Source organism: Ogataea philodendri (assembly GCF_020536065.1).
Source record: "Ogataea philodendri strain CBS6075 chromosome Unknown scaffold9, whole genome shotgun sequence".
NCBI classification, from domain to species: Eukaryota; Fungi; Ascomycota; class Pichiomycetes; order Pichiales; family Pichiaceae; genus Ogataea; species Ogataea philodendri.
Genome location: NW_025763790.1, coordinates 147,383 through 164,838, shown reverse-complemented (window position 1 = coordinate 164,838; position 17,456 = coordinate 147,383). Strand labels below are relative to the sequence as shown.

Here is a 17,456-nt window from a genome sequence, read left to right as displayed (position 1 = left end):
CTGATGCTGTACGGGTTCAATGCTGCCTTCACCACGCTGTGCTGCCTGCTGTACGTGTACGTGGAGAGCGAGTCGCACGGTCTCATGCCAGGCGAGAAACTCAATCTACTGGGGCTCTACTTCCCCACATTTGTGATCCCCACCGTCATGATGGTGGATTTCGCAAAGAGAATATCTGCCCCACCGGCTCCTAAACAACACTCGGATTAAACTACTTAGTTGTATTTAGCAAGCAATTCGTCCACCAACGAAATGTACTTCTTCTCGGCGTCCTCCTGCGAGGTGCCCTCAAGATTCTTCCAAGCCTCCCACTTGTACTTGCCCTTGAAATCAAACACACCCGGCTTGTCGGTGGTGTTGTCGCCCACAGTGGCTTGCTTGTACAGTCCGTACAATTGCAACAACTCGTCGTCGTTGGGTCTCTTGGCCATATTCTGGACCGAAGCAGCCTGTCGTTAGCTCGCCAACTGCCTGCGCATACGTACTTTGTCGGTAAATTCTTGAGAAACCATGGTAATTTACTTGGTCAACTTTTCTTGTATTGCCCACTTTGAACGCCTAGTCTGAAATTTTTCCTAGTCGATCGTCCCCGGTTATAAACAACACGAAAAAAGGTTATTGCGGTTTCCATCAACATGCTAACCAAAAACAGCTCCAAGAGAAAGATCCTGCTGCTGGTGGGCGTTCTCTTCCACCTCCTGTATCTCTGGTCGATCTTTGACATCTACTTTGTGAGTCCCCTGGTCCATGGCATGAAGCACCACCTTAGCACGGAAAACGCGCCCGCAAAACGGCTCTTCCTCATAGTGGGCGACGGACAGCGCGCAGATAAGACTCTTGGGAAGATCTACCATCCTTCCTCCGGGGAAACAGATTTCTTGGCTCCTTATCTGCACTCGCTCGTGGAAAACGAGGCCACGTACGGGATCTCGCACACGAGAATGCCAACCGAGTCACGGCCCGGGCACGTGGCCATGATCGCAGGCTTCTACGAGGATGTCAGTGCCGTCACCAAGGGCTGGAAAGAGAACCCGGTCGATTTCGACTCGGTTTTCAACCAATCTGCCCACACTTACTCGTTCGGGTCTCCAGATATCCTCCCCATGTTTGCGGACGGAGCGTCCGATCCAGACAGAATTGATACCTGGATGTACGGCCACGAGTTTGAGGATTTTACCACGTCGTCCATTGAGCTGGACCGGTTTGTGTTCGACCATCTGGACGAGCTTTTTCAAAACTCTACGAAAGACGCCAAACTAAATGCCCAGATCAGACAGGACAAAAACGTGTTTTTCCTCCATCTTCTAGGAACGGACACTTCCGGACACGGATACAGACCGTACTCGAAAGAATACTACGACAATATCCAGTACACCGACCGGAAGATCAAGGAACTGGTGCCAAAAGTGAACAAATTCTTTGGAGACTCAGACACCGCATTTGTGTTCACTGCAGACCACGGAATGAGCGATTTCGGGTCCCATGGTGATGGACACCCTGACAACACGCGTACCCCGCTCATTTGCTGGGGAGCAGGCTGCAAAAAGCCTATTCGAATTCCTGCCTCCGAAAATAGCTATTTGAAAGAAGAGGCCGAGGAAATGAGCACCTGGGGCCTTGACACAGTCAAGAGACACGATGTGAAACAGGCAGACATTGCCTCGTTGATGTCGTTTCTTATTGGTGTGAATTATCCGGCCAATTCGGTCGGAGAGCTCCCTATTGGGTTCCTGGACGTTCCAGAGATCGACAAGATCAAGGGCCTCTACCGCAATGCGCTGAGCATCCATGAACAGTACCTGGTGAAACTGTCCGAGGTTTCATCGAGCCAGTTTGATTTCAAGCCGTTTGCCGGATTCGAAAAGAAATCGAATTCCGAGTACGAGAAAGAAATCGAACAGCTGATCGACTCAATTGCCGCCGGAAACATCACTGCCGAACAGCCGGCTGTGGTTCTCATCGAGGAGTTCATCAAAACTTCGCTTCAAGGTCTGAACTACCTGCAAAAGTACAACTGGCTTTTGCTAAGAAGCATCGTCACCTCTGGCTTTGTTGGATGGATCATCTACTCATTGATGATTTTTTTCCGGCTCTACGTTTTAAAGGAGTCTGCAACCAAGTACGACGGAGCTGTCGGGAAGACGATCAACCACGTTGTGTTCCTAACCATCGGCTCCTCGTTGTCCTACATCCTGTATTATCAAAACTCTCCGGCCAACTACTACTTCTACCTGGCCTTCCCGCTCTTCTTCTGGCACGAGATCGTTGAGGAACGGTACACTCTGCTTTTCGGGATCCTCAAGTTCTTCAAAGGACACAGCAGATGGTTCATAATCGGGGTGGTTGCCGGAATTGTTGGGTTTTTTGAGTGCATCACGATCGGATTTACCAATAGAGAAATTTTTGTGGGGATGTTTGTGGTTCTCGGACTGTACCCGCTCGTTTTGGGTAACGTGAACAAACTACAGAAACTGTCGTGGGCACTCACCTGCTGTTTGCTGTCCCTTTTCCCGGCGCAAAACCCGGTTAAGTCGGAAGACCTGCAGCTGATTGCGGCTGGAGCAGTGCTAGTGCTTCTGGTTGGAGCAATTTCACTCGCAGCTCTAAAATTCAGTTCCTACACGAAGAAATTGGTGATTGTGCAGCTTGTCCTTGTCGCATTGTCGCTGTACTCCACATCTAAAGCGGTTGTGTCATTGCAAAACAGGAACGGATTACCGAAAGATGCGCAGATCCTGGGGTGGGCCAATTTAGTGGTGTCACTATTTTTACTGCCAACCTTGCACCACTTTGGCCAGGAGTCTGACTACAAAACGCGCTACCTCATCATCTTCCTCACCTTCTCGCCAACATTCATCATTCTGACGATCTCGTTCGAGACGTTGTTCTACGTGCTCTTCTCCGGGCTCGTTTTCCAGTGGATCGAGGTCGAGGCACAAATGACCTCACACACGTCCAAATGGACCCAGCTGCTCCGGGTCGCAATCATCGGATTCTTCTTCCTACAGATTGCATTCTTTGGCACAGGTAACATTGCATCGATTTCCACCTTTTCGCTGGACTCTGTGTACCGGTTGCTACCGGTGTTTGACCCCTTCCCGATGGGCGCACTACTGATGTTAAAATTGATCATCCCATACGTTCTGTTGAGCGTTGGACTCGGGCTAATGAACGTGCGGCTACACCTGATCATTTTCAGCATTTCGTCATTGATCATCTCATTGAGCGATTTACTTTCACTCAACTTCTTCTTCCTGGTCAAGACAGAAGGCTCGTGGCTGGGGATTGGGCTGACAATCTCCAACTATTGTCTGGCGATCTTAAATTCGCTCTTTATTTTGTTACTTGAGGTATTATCCAACATTTTAATTGCAAAAACAGAGCCAGAGAAGCCAATCACAAAAAGCGCTCAGCAATTGGCGATCGACTCGCCGCAATACGACAAGATCCTCAAGGAGGTGCAACAAGCCGAGTCTGTTGGAGGCTCAATTGCAACTCGTGTCAAGCGCAGATCAAAAAAGACCTAGACCCAACATATATAAAAATAGAGCTTATGTAACCACCACTGTAGCTAAGATTTTTCTAGACCGGGAAACAAGTCTGGCCTCCAGGCCAACCGCGTGGTGAAGTTTTTTCTACCGCGAGGCTTTTACGGGATTTGCGGGCTTTACGGTCTAATTGTGGCTGATGGTGGTGGCTCTGGACCGCGCTGGAAGAAAATTTTTTTCTCCATAATGACTATTACCGAAAAAAATGTGACAGCAATGAATCACCTTAGTAAATATTGCGTGGCTAGGGAGGGGCATAAATTTTTATATAAAACGTGCTCTAAAGTATAAATAGTCCGATAAAGTGGAGTTTCGAAAAAGTTAACAAAAGTTTTCACTTATAATGTCGGCCTTCAACGATTATTGCTTAGTTTGCGAGAAGATCTGTGCTAACAACTCTGTCTACTGTTCGGAAGAGTGTAAAGTGGCAGATCAGCAGGTGACGGCCTCGCCTACTCTTTCCAGCTGCTCCTCAGTGCAGTCTGCCCCTTCACAAAACTTTAACTCGATACCCACCATTATATCTCCTATTCTCACACCGCAATACAACTACGTGCCGGTGGCCAGAAACACGGCGTCTCTTGTTAAGTCGCCGGCTGCCAAGGACCTCAGCTACGAATCTCCTATGCTCTCGAGCGTGTCTTTCCACAATGATTTGGACTCAAATAGACTGGATCTGAATGCTACAAAGCCTTCTGCTACTACCAACGTTTATGAACCAAGAACACAGGTAAACAGATTCTCCGCCCAAAACGTGAGTGATCTGCTCACGCCTGCCTCAGAAAATTACAGAAGGTGGCTTTCGTTCCACTGAACATGTCAATTGCATCGCTAAAATTTGCATTTTACAGTTTCACATTTTCATTTCAAAAGTCATGACGGAAAAACAGGATTTTTCATATACCACAAAATCGTGGACGCTCTGTTGGAGCTCCCCTCTACCAAAGCATAAGGATTACCATTAGCATAGTTTACAAGCATATAGTTATTAATTTTAATTAACTCATTACCTCACTAAACCCCCACCGAGTCACTTTCCTGCAGAGAAATTTGTCAAACGCGCTTCGGCTGCATATGTGGCGCCCCGAAATATGTTCTCGAAAAAAGTAAACACAGGGTATATGAAAAATTTTTAGTGCCAAAGCGGGGTCACGTGGTTTCAAAAGATCTATTTAGTGACGTCTGCCCCCCGCACTATGTATACAATGTCTCCATCGGAAATTTCTTTCACAACCCTGCCATTTGCGGGAACGTAAATATACTCCTCTTCCGAAGACTCTCCGTCTCGCCGATGTCGGAAGATGGTGAGTTTCTTGATGCTTTCTGTGGTTCTATTGTTATCGTTCTTGATCTTCATTGCTGTCGACGCGAAATCTAGCAACCTCCCCACGGGCCACGATTTTGAGACAAACAATGCCTTACGTTCTGTCAGCTCCGCGTTTCCGAATTTGGACTCGTCAGGGACGTACTGGACCCAAATGTGAACACGCTCCGATCCGGAGATCTTGACATCTCCGACAGCCAGATTTTTCATCTTTGCCAACTCCACCATTCGCGATGCGGGAGTGGACTTTTTCAGCCGGAACAATGGTTTCGACTTGGATTTGTGGAACGAGATGAACGACTTGAGTTTCTGCAAAGCAGCAGAGTCCGATGACGTAGCTAGGGTCTGTTTTGGCTTTCTGTCGAGCTCAGCTTGTTTGCGGATCTTGTCAAGGTCGGGAAACAGCGAGCTTGATTTGATGGTGGATGGCACTGGCGTGGAAATTGTAGTTTGTTTCTTGAGCTTTAGAGCTTTACATTCGTGTTCGTTGAAGTTGGTTCTGTGGTCGGTGCAGAACGACACAGAACAGTGCGGACATGTGAACGGCAGAAAGTCTACCCGCTGGCACACCGAGCAGAGCCGCCCGATGTCCAGCAACGACTCGTCTTTAGTGGTTGTCATTGATGTCTGCAAGATCAGCACACGCTCTGTATTTATACGTAAATTGAGTGGCAAATTTGCCACACCAGCCACGACAGGCCCCGGCGGCGCAGATTGGAAAAAAATTATTTCCACGGCTTGTGTGCTAATGATTTGTGATATCAACGTTCTGTGGCCCCAGGACAGCTATGACTCGCCTGTGACGCCCGCGCAGCTGAATGAGCTCAAGAACAGACTCGCCGTGTTGGAGGAGCTCGGATACACGCACATTGCTCTCAACTTCCGCGTGCGACAAAGCCAAAAGATCCCTGCACAGATAAACCCCATCGATGTATCGCTGTTCCGCGAGTTTGAATGCCGGCTCAAGCTGTTTACTCGTGTGACCTTGGTTGTGGACGACGCGTCACAGATGCAGACGGTGACCAAGTTCCAGAACGCGTTTGATCTCGTCGCGATTGAGCCCCACTCGGAAAAGGCCCTTACAGCCTGTATAGTGAACATGGAGGTGGATCTAATTTCGCTAGACTTGGCAAACAAGCTGCCGTGCTATTTGAAACACAAAACCATCGGATCCGCCACCGAAAAGGGTACTTACTTCGAGATCAAGTACTCAGACCTGGTTGATACTAATACAACCACTCGTGCTATGGCCATTGCCAACATGAAGCAACTGTTCAGAGCATCAAGACTGCGCGGACTCGTGTGCTCGAGTGGAGCAGCTAGCGCAAGGCCGTTGCGCAACTATACAGACATTGCAAACTTGCTGGTTTTGTTTGGCCTCGACAGCAACCGCAGCCAACAGGTGTTCAAGGACTGGCCTTTGAAAGCTTTACTGGCTGGACGTCTGAGGATCAAATCGTACAAACAAGTGGTCGCCATCAGCGGAGACGACAACTTGCTGGACAACTCGCTGGAGTCAAAGAACAAGCAAGATGCCACGCCTTATAGACAGACCAAAAGACGCAAACAGAACCCTGTTTAACGGCCAAAATGTACACTACTGGAAATATAAAACATGCATTATCATTCTATCGCTCTATACAAAGAGATCACTTCTTTTTCGGCAGCTGGCCAAGAAACTGCGCGCGCAGCTTATTCTGATGCCTGGCCCGCTGTAAGAGCGTGCTTTTGGGTCGATGCTGTTGCTGCACCGCAACAGACCGTCGCACGCTTTTCGGGGTGATCACGTGATCAACACTTTTGACCTTGTTTCTGTTGCGCTCCATCGTCAAGTTTTTTGTTATTTGTTTGAGGTTCTGTGCCGCTGTGCGACGCTGGGTCTCACGCTCGGCAGCGTATTTGTCGTACAGCTCGCGGCCAGGGATTTTGGTCTTGCGGCCGTTTTTAACAGTCACCAGCTCACAAGGGCGTTCCCCAAAATCCCGTCTGATCAGTGACTGCCACAGGGGGTCCGAGTAAGCAACAATCTGCGGAGACTGCTGTTCGATCAGCTTGAGCGACTTGGCCGTTTTCTTCTTTAGGATCGGCTCGACAAGATGGTATGGGGCCAGGCCGATATCGTTGATGAGATGCGCGTTCTGCACACATTTGATCCGTGCAAGTTGCGTAAGGGACAACACCCCTCTTCTGGGTGGCGCTCTCTCTATTATTGGCATTTTACTAGTAGTAACTGGAGGAACAAATTAATCTTTATATTTTCTTAGAGGATTTTCTTTTTACACAGCCTTTAAAAAACGATTAAGCAGCTCCATTTGGTCTCAGACCGCAAAAGAAGTTCAAAGCGTAAGCCTCGGACTCAGGAACAGTGTCAGTACCCTCAACCTTGAAGGTGATGGTGCATCCCTTTGGGAAGTAGAGGGTGTCACCAGGGGTGATGTTGTAGGAAGCTCCAGTCTCATCGCTGATGGTGAACTTTCCGTGGACCTCGACGTTGATCTTCATCTCGTCATAGTCGTAAGGGTAAACCAATGCCTCTCCAGCCTCCTGTCTGTAGAAACCGCAAGAGATTTGCTTATCGGTTGGGGCATCAGAGGTGAAGGTGTCCGACAAGAATGCGTTGTTTCCTGGAGCAGGAATGGCAGTTGGCTTGACGGAGTAACCGTTCTCGGTGTGGGACTTGTGGAAAAGAGGCATGATACTCTCAGGTAGGGTGCAAAGTGACTATTTATACGATTACTGAAATACAGACGCTATCAAATACTCCTAATTGGGTTAAAAAATACGAAACACAACTCAGTCTGAAAAACTGTAATAATTGTTGGAAACCAACCATACAAAGCACAGTATCTCCTTAATCATGATCGTAGGGTCACAATACCTGACTCTGATCTCTTCTCCCATCAATTGAGATATCGAGCTCTTTGTGTTGCCTAAATCACTTATCGCCGGAATAATTTTCCAAATAAGGGAATACTGAGCTTGATAACAGGATCACTATTTAAATCCAATGGTTAGCCGCTAGTTAGATATCATACCTCACCAAAAATGCCTATGAAGCACATCGCTAAAGCTGATGGTTACGACAAGCTTCCTGCTTCCGTCGGACCGACCTCGTACCTCGAGGATCTGATGTCATCGTCTGCACCAGCAGAGTCCCAAATCACGGCGGGTTTCTTCAAGCAGGTTTCTGGAGAACCATTGGTTTACACCTATACGTACGACGAAATGAAGATTGTGCTTGATATCAAGGGCACTGTTGAGATCTCCGACGAGGAAGGTACCAAGGTGCTGCCAAAGAGAGGTGACGTGTTGTACTTCAAGAAAGGCTGCACCATCACTTTCAAAGCTGTCGAGGAAGACGCTTACGGATACTTCTGGTACTGCGGTCTTAAGACCTTCGGACAGTTGTAAATATCTAATGTGTGAGTAGATTCTAAACAATTGATCTATAGTGAATAATTTGAGCCACTCCTCGCACCCTCACACCAAAAATGTCCGCCTGTCAAATGGAAAAATTCCGTGCGGCGAGCGGTGGAGCGGACTTAGTAAGTTGAAATAAAATTAAGGATTTCTAAACAAACACCCTTCAGGAAAACGACGAGCAATTTTTTGATTGGCAGTCGTCTCAATGAACATTCCCTCTTCTACAACTGAAACCAAGATTGATAAACACCCAAACCGAAACCCGTATGCCTGTATCAGATGTCGTCGGCTAAAAAAACGTTGTACCAAAGAATATCCGGCATGTGCAAACTGTGCCAAGAACAACGAAACGTGTACCTATGTCGAACGAAAGAACCGAAGACAAAGCTCTGAACACATGCTGGACAGGTTTATCCAACCCAGCGTTCCTTCCTCCAACCCGCAAAGAGACGGTCTTCCCCCGATCTTATCCCGACCCTCCGACAACCAGCCATTGTTCCAGCGATTGAACGGTGTCTATGGGACAGCCCCAAAAGAGGCCGTTGCCTATGCCGGACAACAACCCTATACACCAGCCCCCCAGTATTTGCCGGCACCATCACAAAAGTTTCTACCGACATTACAACAACAACAATTTCAGACCCCTGTATTACCCCCTCTAACGCAAAAATCCGTGCCATTGCAAACTTTGGTTGGCCGAAGTTCTACTTCCCGGGGAATGTCTGAGTCCATAGAGCCCGAATCACGTAAGTTTGATCATGACCCCTCCATCGACATGATTCACTCGAATCTGGTTCACACCGTCATGGGCAACAAGACCCCCACACCCCCACTCGAGCTTTTGGTAATCGATAAACCATTAGCGTTGCAATTTATAAAGGCCTATTTGGATCACAACAACCGAACTTATCCGATTTTGAACGAAAAGGAGTTCATGGACAAGGTGCTTGCGCTTGACTTCGAAACGTTTTTCCAAACAAGAGGCAAAATGGAACCATCTTTTTACTTCGAGGTCAATATGATCATGGCCATCGGATGCACCACTCTGGAACGTGCTGGCGTGATTGAAAAGAATAAGGGTTATTCCAAAATGTTTTCGTCCAAATCCATGAGTTTGCTAACTTCCGCTGTTTCTTTCCAAGACGTATCCAGCGTGCGTTCTTTGGTGTTGCTAGGAATATACTCCTTTTTCGATCCCAAAGGCCTGTATTCGTGGTCTATTGTTGGGGTGCTGACACGACTTGCTGTCTCCCTGGGATTGAATCGCAAAATTAGAGACGTGGAAGCTAGAAAAATGAGCTCGACCCAGATCGAAATGAGACATCGTCTTTTCTGGGCTGTGTTCAATATGGATCGATTGATCTCGATCAGCTTTGGACGCCCCGTTGCGATCCAAGACGACGACATCAACGTCCCGTTGCCCGAGCCAATGTACGATGAAGGCCCAGATAGTTTGAAAGTCACCCGCAACATCATCGAGATGAGAAGAATCGAGGGAATCATACTCAGCCGCGTCCATTGCGTGCGTGCATCCGAGAAATGTTCTTCTGAGGAGGAGAAAAATGAGATTCTTAACGAGATTCGACAGGACATTGAGAAATGGTACAACAAGTCCCGTCTTTTGTCGTCGTCATCGCGACAGAAGGGGAATATTTCGTTCTTAGAGTCAACAGCATGGTTTTCTGCGAGATATTACCATCTGCTGATGCTGTTGTACCGTCCTTCATATCTGTTCCCGAAGCCTGCCCTGAACAACCTGGACGTTCTAGGAAGAGCTTGTCTTCAAAACTTGTCCTTCACATACACACTCTACACATCAAATCTGCTACCATTGAACTGGATCACTTTGTACAGGTTTTTGACAACTTGTACTACAATTCTCTACTGCTTATGCCATTGGTCGATCGACCTTGTTGAATCCAAAACAGACATCCATTTATGTGTGGAGATTCTGAACGGGTTTGGCGAAAACTGGTATTTTGCCAAGCGCTGTGCAGAGGTTTTCAAAACTATAGATGATGCGATCCTGGAGATCTCATTGAGCGAATCAAACGGCCAAATCCAGCCGGTGGACCAACTGCTAGTCGATCTTATGAACACTTCGTCGTCCTACCACGAAATTCTATTTGACAATTCGGTCGATATATGGTACGGCGACGATTTCTTGAACACTGCTGTGAAAAAGAACCAACAAGAATAAAATCATTTACATCACTTATAACGTTATTAATTCATGTCACTCTGATTGGAACATTAATTGTTTCGTTGTTGCCGATTTTCACTCCAATCATGTACTGTCTCACGAGATAGCAGTTCTGGAAGCTTGGAAGCAAATTGTAAGTTCTCACCTTGTCCTTACTGAAAAGGACTGGGATCTGAGCAATGGCTTCATGTCCAGAGTCGGTCTTGTTCCATTCGAGCTGGATCTGCTGTTTTTCGAAAAACTCGTAGTTCTTTTCTCTGTATCTAAGTCCATTGAGACAAAGAAGGTTCTCGTAAAGACGCTTGGGAACACGTTGATCGGTCTTGGAAGCAAGGTCGCGTAGCTGCTGTAAATAGTGCTCAAATTTCCTGTTCATTTTTAGGAACGCCTGCGGCGAGTAGAAGTCGCCAGGAACATTCTGATTAAAGACCAGCGGGATTGCGTAGCTGGAATGGATATTAATAACTTTCAAAGTCAACTTGACGGACACATTATGAGGGAGATAGCCCTCGCTTGTTCTCAAGCTGATACTCAAATTGTGGAGCTCAGAATCGACCTCTGTTGGTAGCGTAGGGTCACTGGTAGCATCGAAAAGCGAAGAATTGCGGGACACTTGTCTCGACGAAACACTGGCCTTGGAACTTGTGCTGGATTTTGAGTGCAGAAGAGCTATCCGTTCGAGTGGTTCAGGCCCGAACGAAGACACGGTGGTGGTTGGGTCGCTGCCAATAAGCACCTCGAAGTCTGCATCCGACTTTAGGAACCGTTTGCCAAGCTTCACCTTGTGAGCTGCCGATGGAGGTGGAAGAGGCTGGTTTATAGCGGGCTCGATGGTCTTTTTCGCGTCATATTTGTCTGCAATGATTCTGTCCAATTCTTTTGGATCAGTAACTCCGATCTCAATTAGTCTGCCCCGTTCTTCCAATTTGGCCATTAAATCGTTAATCTCGCTCTCCACCTTCTCTACCTGAGATTGAAGGCTGGAGATATCGTAAACTTCGGGGATTTCCCGGTTTGTGAACCGGAACTGGTGAGACATGTCCTTAAGCACGATGAATTTGTAGTCATGAGTCGTGTCCTGCTTATAGAACTTCTTGTAAGAGTCCAGAGGTCTTCCTAGTATACGAAGGTTGATTGAGTACGACACAGACTGACCTCTGTCGTTGGAGTCGTTCGTAACTATCGGAGACCCTTTTGCATCCAGTCTGCCGTAGCCAAGCGCTTCGTTCACCCTAAGTTCCAGGGCTTTGCCACCGTGAGCCACCGGATCCACTCCGTAAGTGGGTGGACAATAAAGATGTTCCACAAGTTCGTGGTCACACGCAGTGTCCAGCACATGATTCGGTAGCCTGAAGGCAAAGAACTTTTTGTGTGTCACTCCTGGTAGCAGCATCTGGTCAGGCGGGAACCCAAAATTGGCATGGTCAAAAGGGTCGACCATCATGCATCTGCTTATCACAAAAGGGGTAGGATTGATACTCCCATGATGATAACAGGCGCTGATATCATAGGTCCTCAAAAATGTACGTTGGTGTAATTTGGCACTGGTGCGATCTCCAGAGATGGGAACCGTTATGTTACCTTCTAATGAAACAAGGAACATTTCGAAAGGAATTGGTTCCTGACTGGTATTCTCGACAGAGACCCAGCCCATAACCATCTCACCTGGCTGGAAACACCGCAATGGCGATTCCTCCTCGTACGGTTGACCGAACACCGGGAATTTTTTGGTCATTGTGATGGAAACCTTCAGCGGCAAACTGATGGTTTGCAATGACTCCAAGTTGTTCAACACAAGAAGTTCGGGCCTCTCAAGAGGCGAAAACTGCTCCTCCGTTGTGGCTGCAGCTTGAGCATTAGGACAGGATCGGAGTTCATCATACTGGGGCAGACTGGACTGTCTGATATCCTCGGTATCATAGATACTCCGATTAAACATGAAGTTGTGCATCTCAAAGGACGGAAGCACGTCCTCGTAGAAATCGTTCTCGTTATCGTTTTCCATGATAATCAAAGCCCGTCCTTTAGTCTGCTATTTATATTCGAACTAAATATACATGTGACTAACTTTTCACCTGCAGCTATGAGTAAGCCAGATGCGAGAAGCTATCAGAGTATAATTACTAAGCCCGCACCTAATTAGCATTGCAAACGGGTCCCGCTTTGACTTCAGGGTCAGATTGGACCCTAAAGGAAACTCTAAGCATATCTTCAATGGGAACCTTCCAGAATAAATCAGCCGTTCGATAGATTAAAATGCGCCGGGCTCTAATCTGCTATTGTCCCTTCGTAAAATATTTTTATTTTGCGCCCCACAATAAAATATTTCTTATTAAATTTCGTGTTCGCGACATGAATTTGGAGACTCAATATGGAGAGTCCGATGATTCGGAGAAAGAAGTGTTTTCAGACACCCCGACGCGGAGCGTTCCCACAACGGCCGACTATGGAAGCTACGATCTGACCACCTCGCCGTATACAGCCAATGGCAGCCCGTTGCGTTCGTGGTCCAGAGATGCGAGTGCTCGCCGGTCGCGACGTGCAGCGCGACTCCAGAGCGTCGAGATACTCCGTGCGAAGCTCGCAGGATCACCCAATGGGTCTTCGGACGAGGATGATCAGCAGGAGCAGCTCGATATCGACAAAACATTGAATATCCTTCCAATTCCCAATTTCACCATCAAAAACACCTGGCGAGGACTCGATACCAATCCCAGAGTGTCCAGTGGGTCGAAGTCGGCGTCTGGATACAACGAGGTTGATGTTTTACGGAAAGAGCTCACTGATTGCAGAATACAGTTGCGACTCCAAAAAGAACTGCTGTTGGAGAGATACGGCGAGGAGAGCTCTGCGATGGAGTTCTTGCACCGGCAGTTCAATCAGGACGAGTCTGAGCGCGAACAGGAACATTTGAAGAAACAACTGGACGATCTGGTATCTGCTTTCGAGGGACTGCAGGGCCAGCTGGACGTGTTGCAACGCGACCACCAGGAGTGGAAGAGAGTCGCGGACGATATACTGGGCGTTCTCGAGGAAGGCAAAGCTGTCCCGAGCGTGATCAGGAATGCCAAGCAGGGTGGACTGGGAGCGAAATTACGCACCATTGGACTGGAAACCGAACGGCTTGTTGGCCAGCTGGAGTCAAATTCCAAGTCTCCTCGGGACGATGATCTCCCTTCAGCGGAACAGGCTGTGTTGCAACAAGAGAACGAGAAATTGCTTACGGAAAACAGCCAATTGATGCTGGAACTCAATAGACTGAAGGCCGTCGAAAGCGAGCTCGCGAAATCAAGAGATTTAGAGAAACAGTTAGAACAATTGAAAATAGAGACGGAGACCTCAGACAAGGCCGTCATCAAGCAGCTTGAAGAACAGCTGAAGTCTTACCGGGGAATTGAAGAAAAGTTGAACATCAAGGACGTTTCCTACCAAGAACTGGAACAGTCACATCAACTAGCTACTCAGCAAATAGAGCAACTACGACAGGAGAAAGACACGCTCGAGACCAAGTTTAACGAACTCCAGCAGAACAAGGTGGAGAAATCTGACCAGTCAGTTGATTCAGCTGAGCTCTCTGCCCTCAAGAAAGATCTCGAATTGTCGCTCATCAAACAACGACAGATCAACTCTGAAAAAATCAAGCTTAATTACAAAATAGACGAACTCTCACAGCAACTTGCTAAACAGAAAAATTACGCGTCCGTTGCCAATCAGAAGTGGAACGACTACCTCACAAGCGATGTGAACTTCCAAACTCACCTTATCCAAATCCTGAGCGACATTTTGGACAAAAAGTCTATCAAGGAGGCAGCTGCAAAGATTTTGCAACTTGCAAACCGCGACGAGCTCCGGCTGGACGACACAGACACCATGAAACTACGGGAGACCATTTTGGAATACGACCTGGCTGCAGTGCGCACCATTGTGGCCGACCATGGAGAGCTGAGCAAACAGGTCTCTATAGAAAAGCCTGTCGGAGACGAATCGCTAAGACTACGCATAGAAGAACTTACCAAAAGATGGAAAAAAGCTGAAGAAACGCTCGCTTTTGAAAGGAAACAGTCAGAGAAGCGGTTTCAAGAGCTGGAACGTGAAAATAGAAAATTACGACAATAGAGCCATTTCTAATATTTAATCCTGCATTTCGTCGTCGGAACTTTCTCCCTCTTCGCCTTCTTCCTCGGCGTACTTGATGGCCTCTTGTAATAGATCGTGCGGCACAAACTCGTGAACGCCGCCAGTTTCACTTTTGCTAACCCATGTCACCTCCAGCTCAAAGTCCTTGTCTTTGTTGTCTTCGTGTGCCAAGTATATGATTCTTGCGGCCTCCTTGACGGCGTCCTTAGCTGTAATATTAGGCAAATCTAGCTTTTCCAACTCGCTCTTGGCAGTCTGTCTGCCCTTTCCTGTGGCTGTACCGTAGTATCCCCAGTATGTTCCACTTGGTTCCACCATGTACAGATGTGCGCCATCGTCATCAACTCCACCGATGATGGCATTGATACCAAACGGTCTGACAGAATTGTAGCAGGTGTAAGCCTGGACGTAGTATCCAAGACGATCTATCAGTCCTGGAACACCAATTGGCTCTTTGTACAACGATTTGAATGATTTGGCTTCATCGCGACCACGGTTCACAAAGTGTCTACCGTCAGGTATTAATCCCGAATAAACAACGCCCACATGTCTATCTATAGTTTGGATACGCTTGTTCTTGCCTGGAGCCAACAATTTTGACGTAATGATCTTTTCGGTGGCCAGCACAATACCGTCCTTGCAACGGATCCCCACCGACGTTCCGGCATTCTCAACAGCCTTCGAGGCGTACTCCACCTGGAAATTTCTACCGTCCGGTGAGAAGATCGAGTTTGACAAGTCGTAACCAGTACCAATGGATGTCTAATAGTCAGTTTCACCGTGCCTAGTCTTACTTACCATTTGTTAGTTAACTTATTTTTTTTGCCTTCGAAATTTATGCCACCCAGTTTCGGGTCAGTAAAGGTAAATATTTATACTTGAGGATAAAATTATGGACTCTATACGAGTAGTCATTTGTGGAGACGAAGGAGTGGGGAAAAGCAGCTTGATCACTACGCTTGTCAAGGAGACGTTTGTTCCAAACATTCAGCATGTTATCCCGCCGATTAATATACCCAAAGATTTTTCAGGGTCTCCATACTCCCCCAAATCAAGTGTCTTGATAGATACTTTATCGTCCGATATGAGTAGCGTCCAGGACCAGATCCGGCTGTCGGACGTGATATGGCTTGTATTTTCTGACCACTACACATACGAACGGATATCTCTGTACTGGATCCCGATGTTCAGATCAATGGGGGTGAATCTGCCTGTTGTGCTATGCAACAACAAATCCGACCTTGACCAATTACCCGATGAGAGCGAGACGGTTCTCAATGAGCAGTTCATACCTTTGTTAAAAGAGTTCAAAGAAATAGAAGCATGTGTTCGATGCAGTGCAAAGGATAACTATAACGTCAACCAGGCATTTTATCTCTGTCAAAGAGCTGTCACGCACCCAATCGCCCCATTGTACGATTACAAAGAGAGTAACCTGAAACCACTCGCCATAAACGCACTAACAAGAGTTTTCTACCTTTGTGACAAGGATCAGGATGGCCTTTTGAACGACTCAGAGTTTTTGCAACTGCAACAGAAGTGCTTCCACAAGTCAATGGACATTCACGAACTAACCTCATTGAAAAGTACTTTGAACTCTGCCCTTCCTGGAACTGCCACTGATGCAGGAATATCCGAGGAAGGGTTTCTAGCTTTAAATAAGCTCTATGCCGAGTCCGGCCGTCATGAAACTATATGGGGCATCCTCAGAGCTTACCACTACACTGATTCTTTATCTATCGACGACAAGATACTGTATCCCAAGCTGGACGTTCCTGTTGGATCGAGTGTCGAATTATCTCCAAAGGGCTACAAATTCTTGGTCGACTTGTTTCTGTTGTTTGACAAGGACAATGATGGTGGATTGAACGATGATGAACTGACCCAGTTATTCTATCCCACACCGGGAGTTCCGAGATCGTGGCAGGAATCAAACTTTCCTCGAACTGTGGTTTGCAACGAGCAGGACTATGTTACTCTTCAGGGATGGCTGGCACAGTGGTCCATGACCACCTTCCTCGATTATAAAGTCACCTTGGCCTACCTGGGATATTTTGGCTACGAAGACAAATCTGCCAATGGGAAAGTATCAAGTACGACTACCGCTTTGAGAATCACCAAGTCTAGGAAAATGAAGAAACGCAACAACCGTTTATATAGGGGAGGTGTCTCCGATAGAACTGTTTTCAACTGTTTCGTTCTGGGTGCACCAGGTTGTGGCAAAACATCTTTGATGGAATCATTCCTCGGAAGGCACTACAGCGACTTTCACTCTCCAACAATCCAGCGAAACGTTGCAGTTAACAATGTCGAGTTGATTGGAGGAAAACAATGTTACTTAATTCTCGAAGAACTTGGAGAGCTTGAACCAGCCATTTTGGAGAACTCTCGCAAACTGGATACATGTGATGTGCTTTGTCTTGCCTATGACTCGTCTGATCCCGAGTCGTTCCAACACCTAATTGAGCTCCGCCAAGCTTATCCTAACCTGGATCGTATTCCAATGGTTTTCGTTGCTCTCAAGGCGGATCTTGATCGTCAACAACAGAGATGCGACATTCAACCAGAAACATATACACGCGCGCTATTTTTACCTGCGCCTTTGCATATCTCTTCGAGCTGGGCATCGTCGTTAACTGAGCTTCTTGTACATTTGGTGAACTCTGCTGCAGAGCCACGCAGTGCCACGGCAGGACTGGAGCCTGAACCAGCGGACACAGAGAACATCATTAATCCATTTGTGATTGGTTCCAGTGCCGTTGGGTTCATGGTGATTGTTTCTGTATGGTATTTACGAAAGTCTATAGTTGGTGAGAGGTGA

The 17,456-nt window shown here is 47.3% G+C and overlaps 15 protein-coding genes across 15 annotated transcripts; 8 read left to right on the top strand and 7 right to left on the bottom strand.

The window, feature by feature from the left end:
- Nucleotides 1–215: 215 nt before the first annotated feature.
- Nucleotides 216–1,217, bottom strand: OGAPHI_000314 (uncharacterized protein; the record flags this gene model as incomplete). Its single annotated transcript, XM_046204106.1, has 2 exons — nucleotides 216–449; nucleotides 993–1,217. The coding sequence occupies 2 exons, from the start codon at nucleotides 1,215–1,217 to the stop codon at nucleotides 216–218; spliced, it is 459 nt and encodes a 152-aa protein (XP_046064787.1).
- Nucleotides 942–3,527, top strand: OGAPHI_000313 (uncharacterized protein; the record flags this gene model as incomplete). Its single annotated transcript, XM_046204095.1, has 1 exon — nucleotides 942–3,527. The coding sequence occupies one exon, from the start codon at nucleotides 942–944 to the stop codon at nucleotides 3,525–3,527; it is 2,586 nt and encodes an 861-aa protein (XP_046064786.1).
- Nucleotides 3,528–3,891: 364 nt separating this feature from the next.
- OGAPHI_000312 (uncharacterized protein) lies at nucleotides 3,892–4,362 on the top strand (the record flags this gene model as incomplete). Its single annotated transcript, XM_046204084.1, has 1 exon — nucleotides 3,892–4,362. One exon carries the CDS (start codon nucleotides 3,892–3,894, stop codon nucleotides 4,360–4,362), a length of 471 nt encoding a protein of 156 aa, XP_046064785.1.
- Nucleotides 4,363–4,716: 354 nt separating this feature from the next.
- On the bottom strand, nucleotides 4,717–5,493 carry OGAPHI_000311 (uncharacterized protein; the record flags this gene model as incomplete). The annotated part of the gene is made up of 1 exon (XM_046204073.1): nucleotides 4,717–5,493. The coding sequence occupies one exon, from the start codon at nucleotides 5,491–5,493 to the stop codon at nucleotides 4,717–4,719; it is 777 nt and encodes a 258-aa protein (XP_046064784.1).
- Nucleotides 4,850–6,454, top strand: OGAPHI_000310 (uncharacterized protein; the record flags this gene model as incomplete). The annotated part of the gene is made up of 2 exons (XM_046204062.1): nucleotides 4,850–5,013; nucleotides 5,074–6,454. The coding sequence occupies 2 exons, from the start codon at nucleotides 4,850–4,852 to the stop codon at nucleotides 6,452–6,454; spliced, it is 1,545 nt and encodes a 514-aa protein (XP_046064783.1).
- A 514-nt stretch (nucleotides 6,455–6,968) lies between these two features.
- On the top strand, nucleotides 6,969–7,581 carry OGAPHI_000308 (uncharacterized protein; the record flags this gene model as incomplete). Its single annotated transcript, XM_046204040.1, has 2 exons — nucleotides 6,969–7,038; nucleotides 7,139–7,581. The coding sequence occupies 2 exons, from the start codon at nucleotides 6,969–6,971 to the stop codon at nucleotides 7,579–7,581; spliced, it is 513 nt and encodes a 170-aa protein (XP_046064781.1).
- OGAPHI_000309 (uncharacterized protein) lies at nucleotides 7,171–7,566 on the bottom strand (the record flags this gene model as incomplete). The annotated part of the gene is made up of 1 exon (XM_046204051.1): nucleotides 7,171–7,566. One exon carries the CDS (start codon nucleotides 7,564–7,566, stop codon nucleotides 7,171–7,173), a length of 396 nt encoding a protein of 131 aa, XP_046064782.1.
- A 336-nt stretch (nucleotides 7,582–7,917) lies between the features above and the next one.
- Nucleotides 7,918–8,283, top strand: OGAPHI_000307 (uncharacterized protein; the record flags this gene model as incomplete). The annotated part of the gene is made up of 1 exon (XM_046204028.1): nucleotides 7,918–8,283. One exon carries the CDS (start codon nucleotides 7,918–7,920, stop codon nucleotides 8,281–8,283), a length of 366 nt encoding a protein of 121 aa, XP_046064780.1.
- Nucleotides 8,284–8,692: 409 nt separating this feature from the next.
- OGAPHI_000305 (uncharacterized protein) lies at nucleotides 8,693–10,495 on the top strand (the record flags this gene model as incomplete). The annotated part of the gene is made up of 1 exon (XM_046204006.1): nucleotides 8,693–10,495. The coding sequence occupies one exon, from the start codon at nucleotides 8,693–8,695 to the stop codon at nucleotides 10,493–10,495; it is 1,803 nt and encodes a 600-aa protein (XP_046064778.1).
- On the bottom strand, nucleotides 9,376–9,798 carry OGAPHI_000306 (uncharacterized protein; the record flags this gene model as incomplete). The annotated part of the gene is made up of 1 exon (XM_046204017.1): nucleotides 9,376–9,798. One exon carries the CDS (start codon nucleotides 9,796–9,798, stop codon nucleotides 9,376–9,378), a length of 423 nt encoding a protein of 140 aa, XP_046064779.1.
- A 31-nt stretch (nucleotides 10,496–10,526) lies between the features above and the next one.
- Nucleotides 10,527–12,503, bottom strand: OGAPHI_000304 (uncharacterized protein; the record flags this gene model as incomplete). The annotated part of the gene is made up of 1 exon (XM_046203995.1): nucleotides 10,527–12,503. The coding sequence occupies one exon, from the start codon at nucleotides 12,501–12,503 to the stop codon at nucleotides 10,527–10,529; it is 1,977 nt and encodes a 658-aa protein (XP_046064777.1).
- A 347-nt stretch (nucleotides 12,504–12,850) lies between these two features.
- On the top strand, nucleotides 12,851–14,614 carry OGAPHI_000303 (uncharacterized protein; the record flags this gene model as incomplete). Its single annotated transcript, XM_046203984.1, has 1 exon — nucleotides 12,851–14,614. The coding sequence occupies one exon, from the start codon at nucleotides 12,851–12,853 to the stop codon at nucleotides 14,612–14,614; it is 1,764 nt and encodes a 587-aa protein (XP_046064776.1).
- Nucleotides 14,615–14,629: 15 nt separating this feature from the next.
- On the bottom strand, nucleotides 14,630–15,675 carry OGAPHI_000302 (uncharacterized protein; the record flags this gene model as incomplete). The annotated part of the gene is made up of 2 exons (XM_046203973.1): nucleotides 14,630–15,397; nucleotides 15,652–15,675. The coding sequence occupies 2 exons, from the start codon at nucleotides 15,673–15,675 to the stop codon at nucleotides 14,630–14,632; spliced, it is 792 nt and encodes a 263-aa protein (XP_046064775.1).
- OGAPHI_000300 (uncharacterized protein) lies at nucleotides 15,528–17,456 on the top strand (the record flags this gene model as incomplete). Its single annotated transcript, XM_046203951.1, has 1 exon — nucleotides 15,528–17,456. One exon carries the CDS (start codon nucleotides 15,528–15,530, stop codon nucleotides 17,454–17,456), a length of 1,929 nt encoding a protein of 642 aa, XP_046064773.1.
- Nucleotides 17,195–17,404, bottom strand: OGAPHI_000301 (uncharacterized protein; the record flags this gene model as incomplete). The annotated part of the gene is made up of 1 exon (XM_046203962.1): nucleotides 17,195–17,404. One exon carries the CDS (start codon nucleotides 17,402–17,404, stop codon nucleotides 17,195–17,197), a length of 210 nt encoding a protein of 69 aa, XP_046064774.1.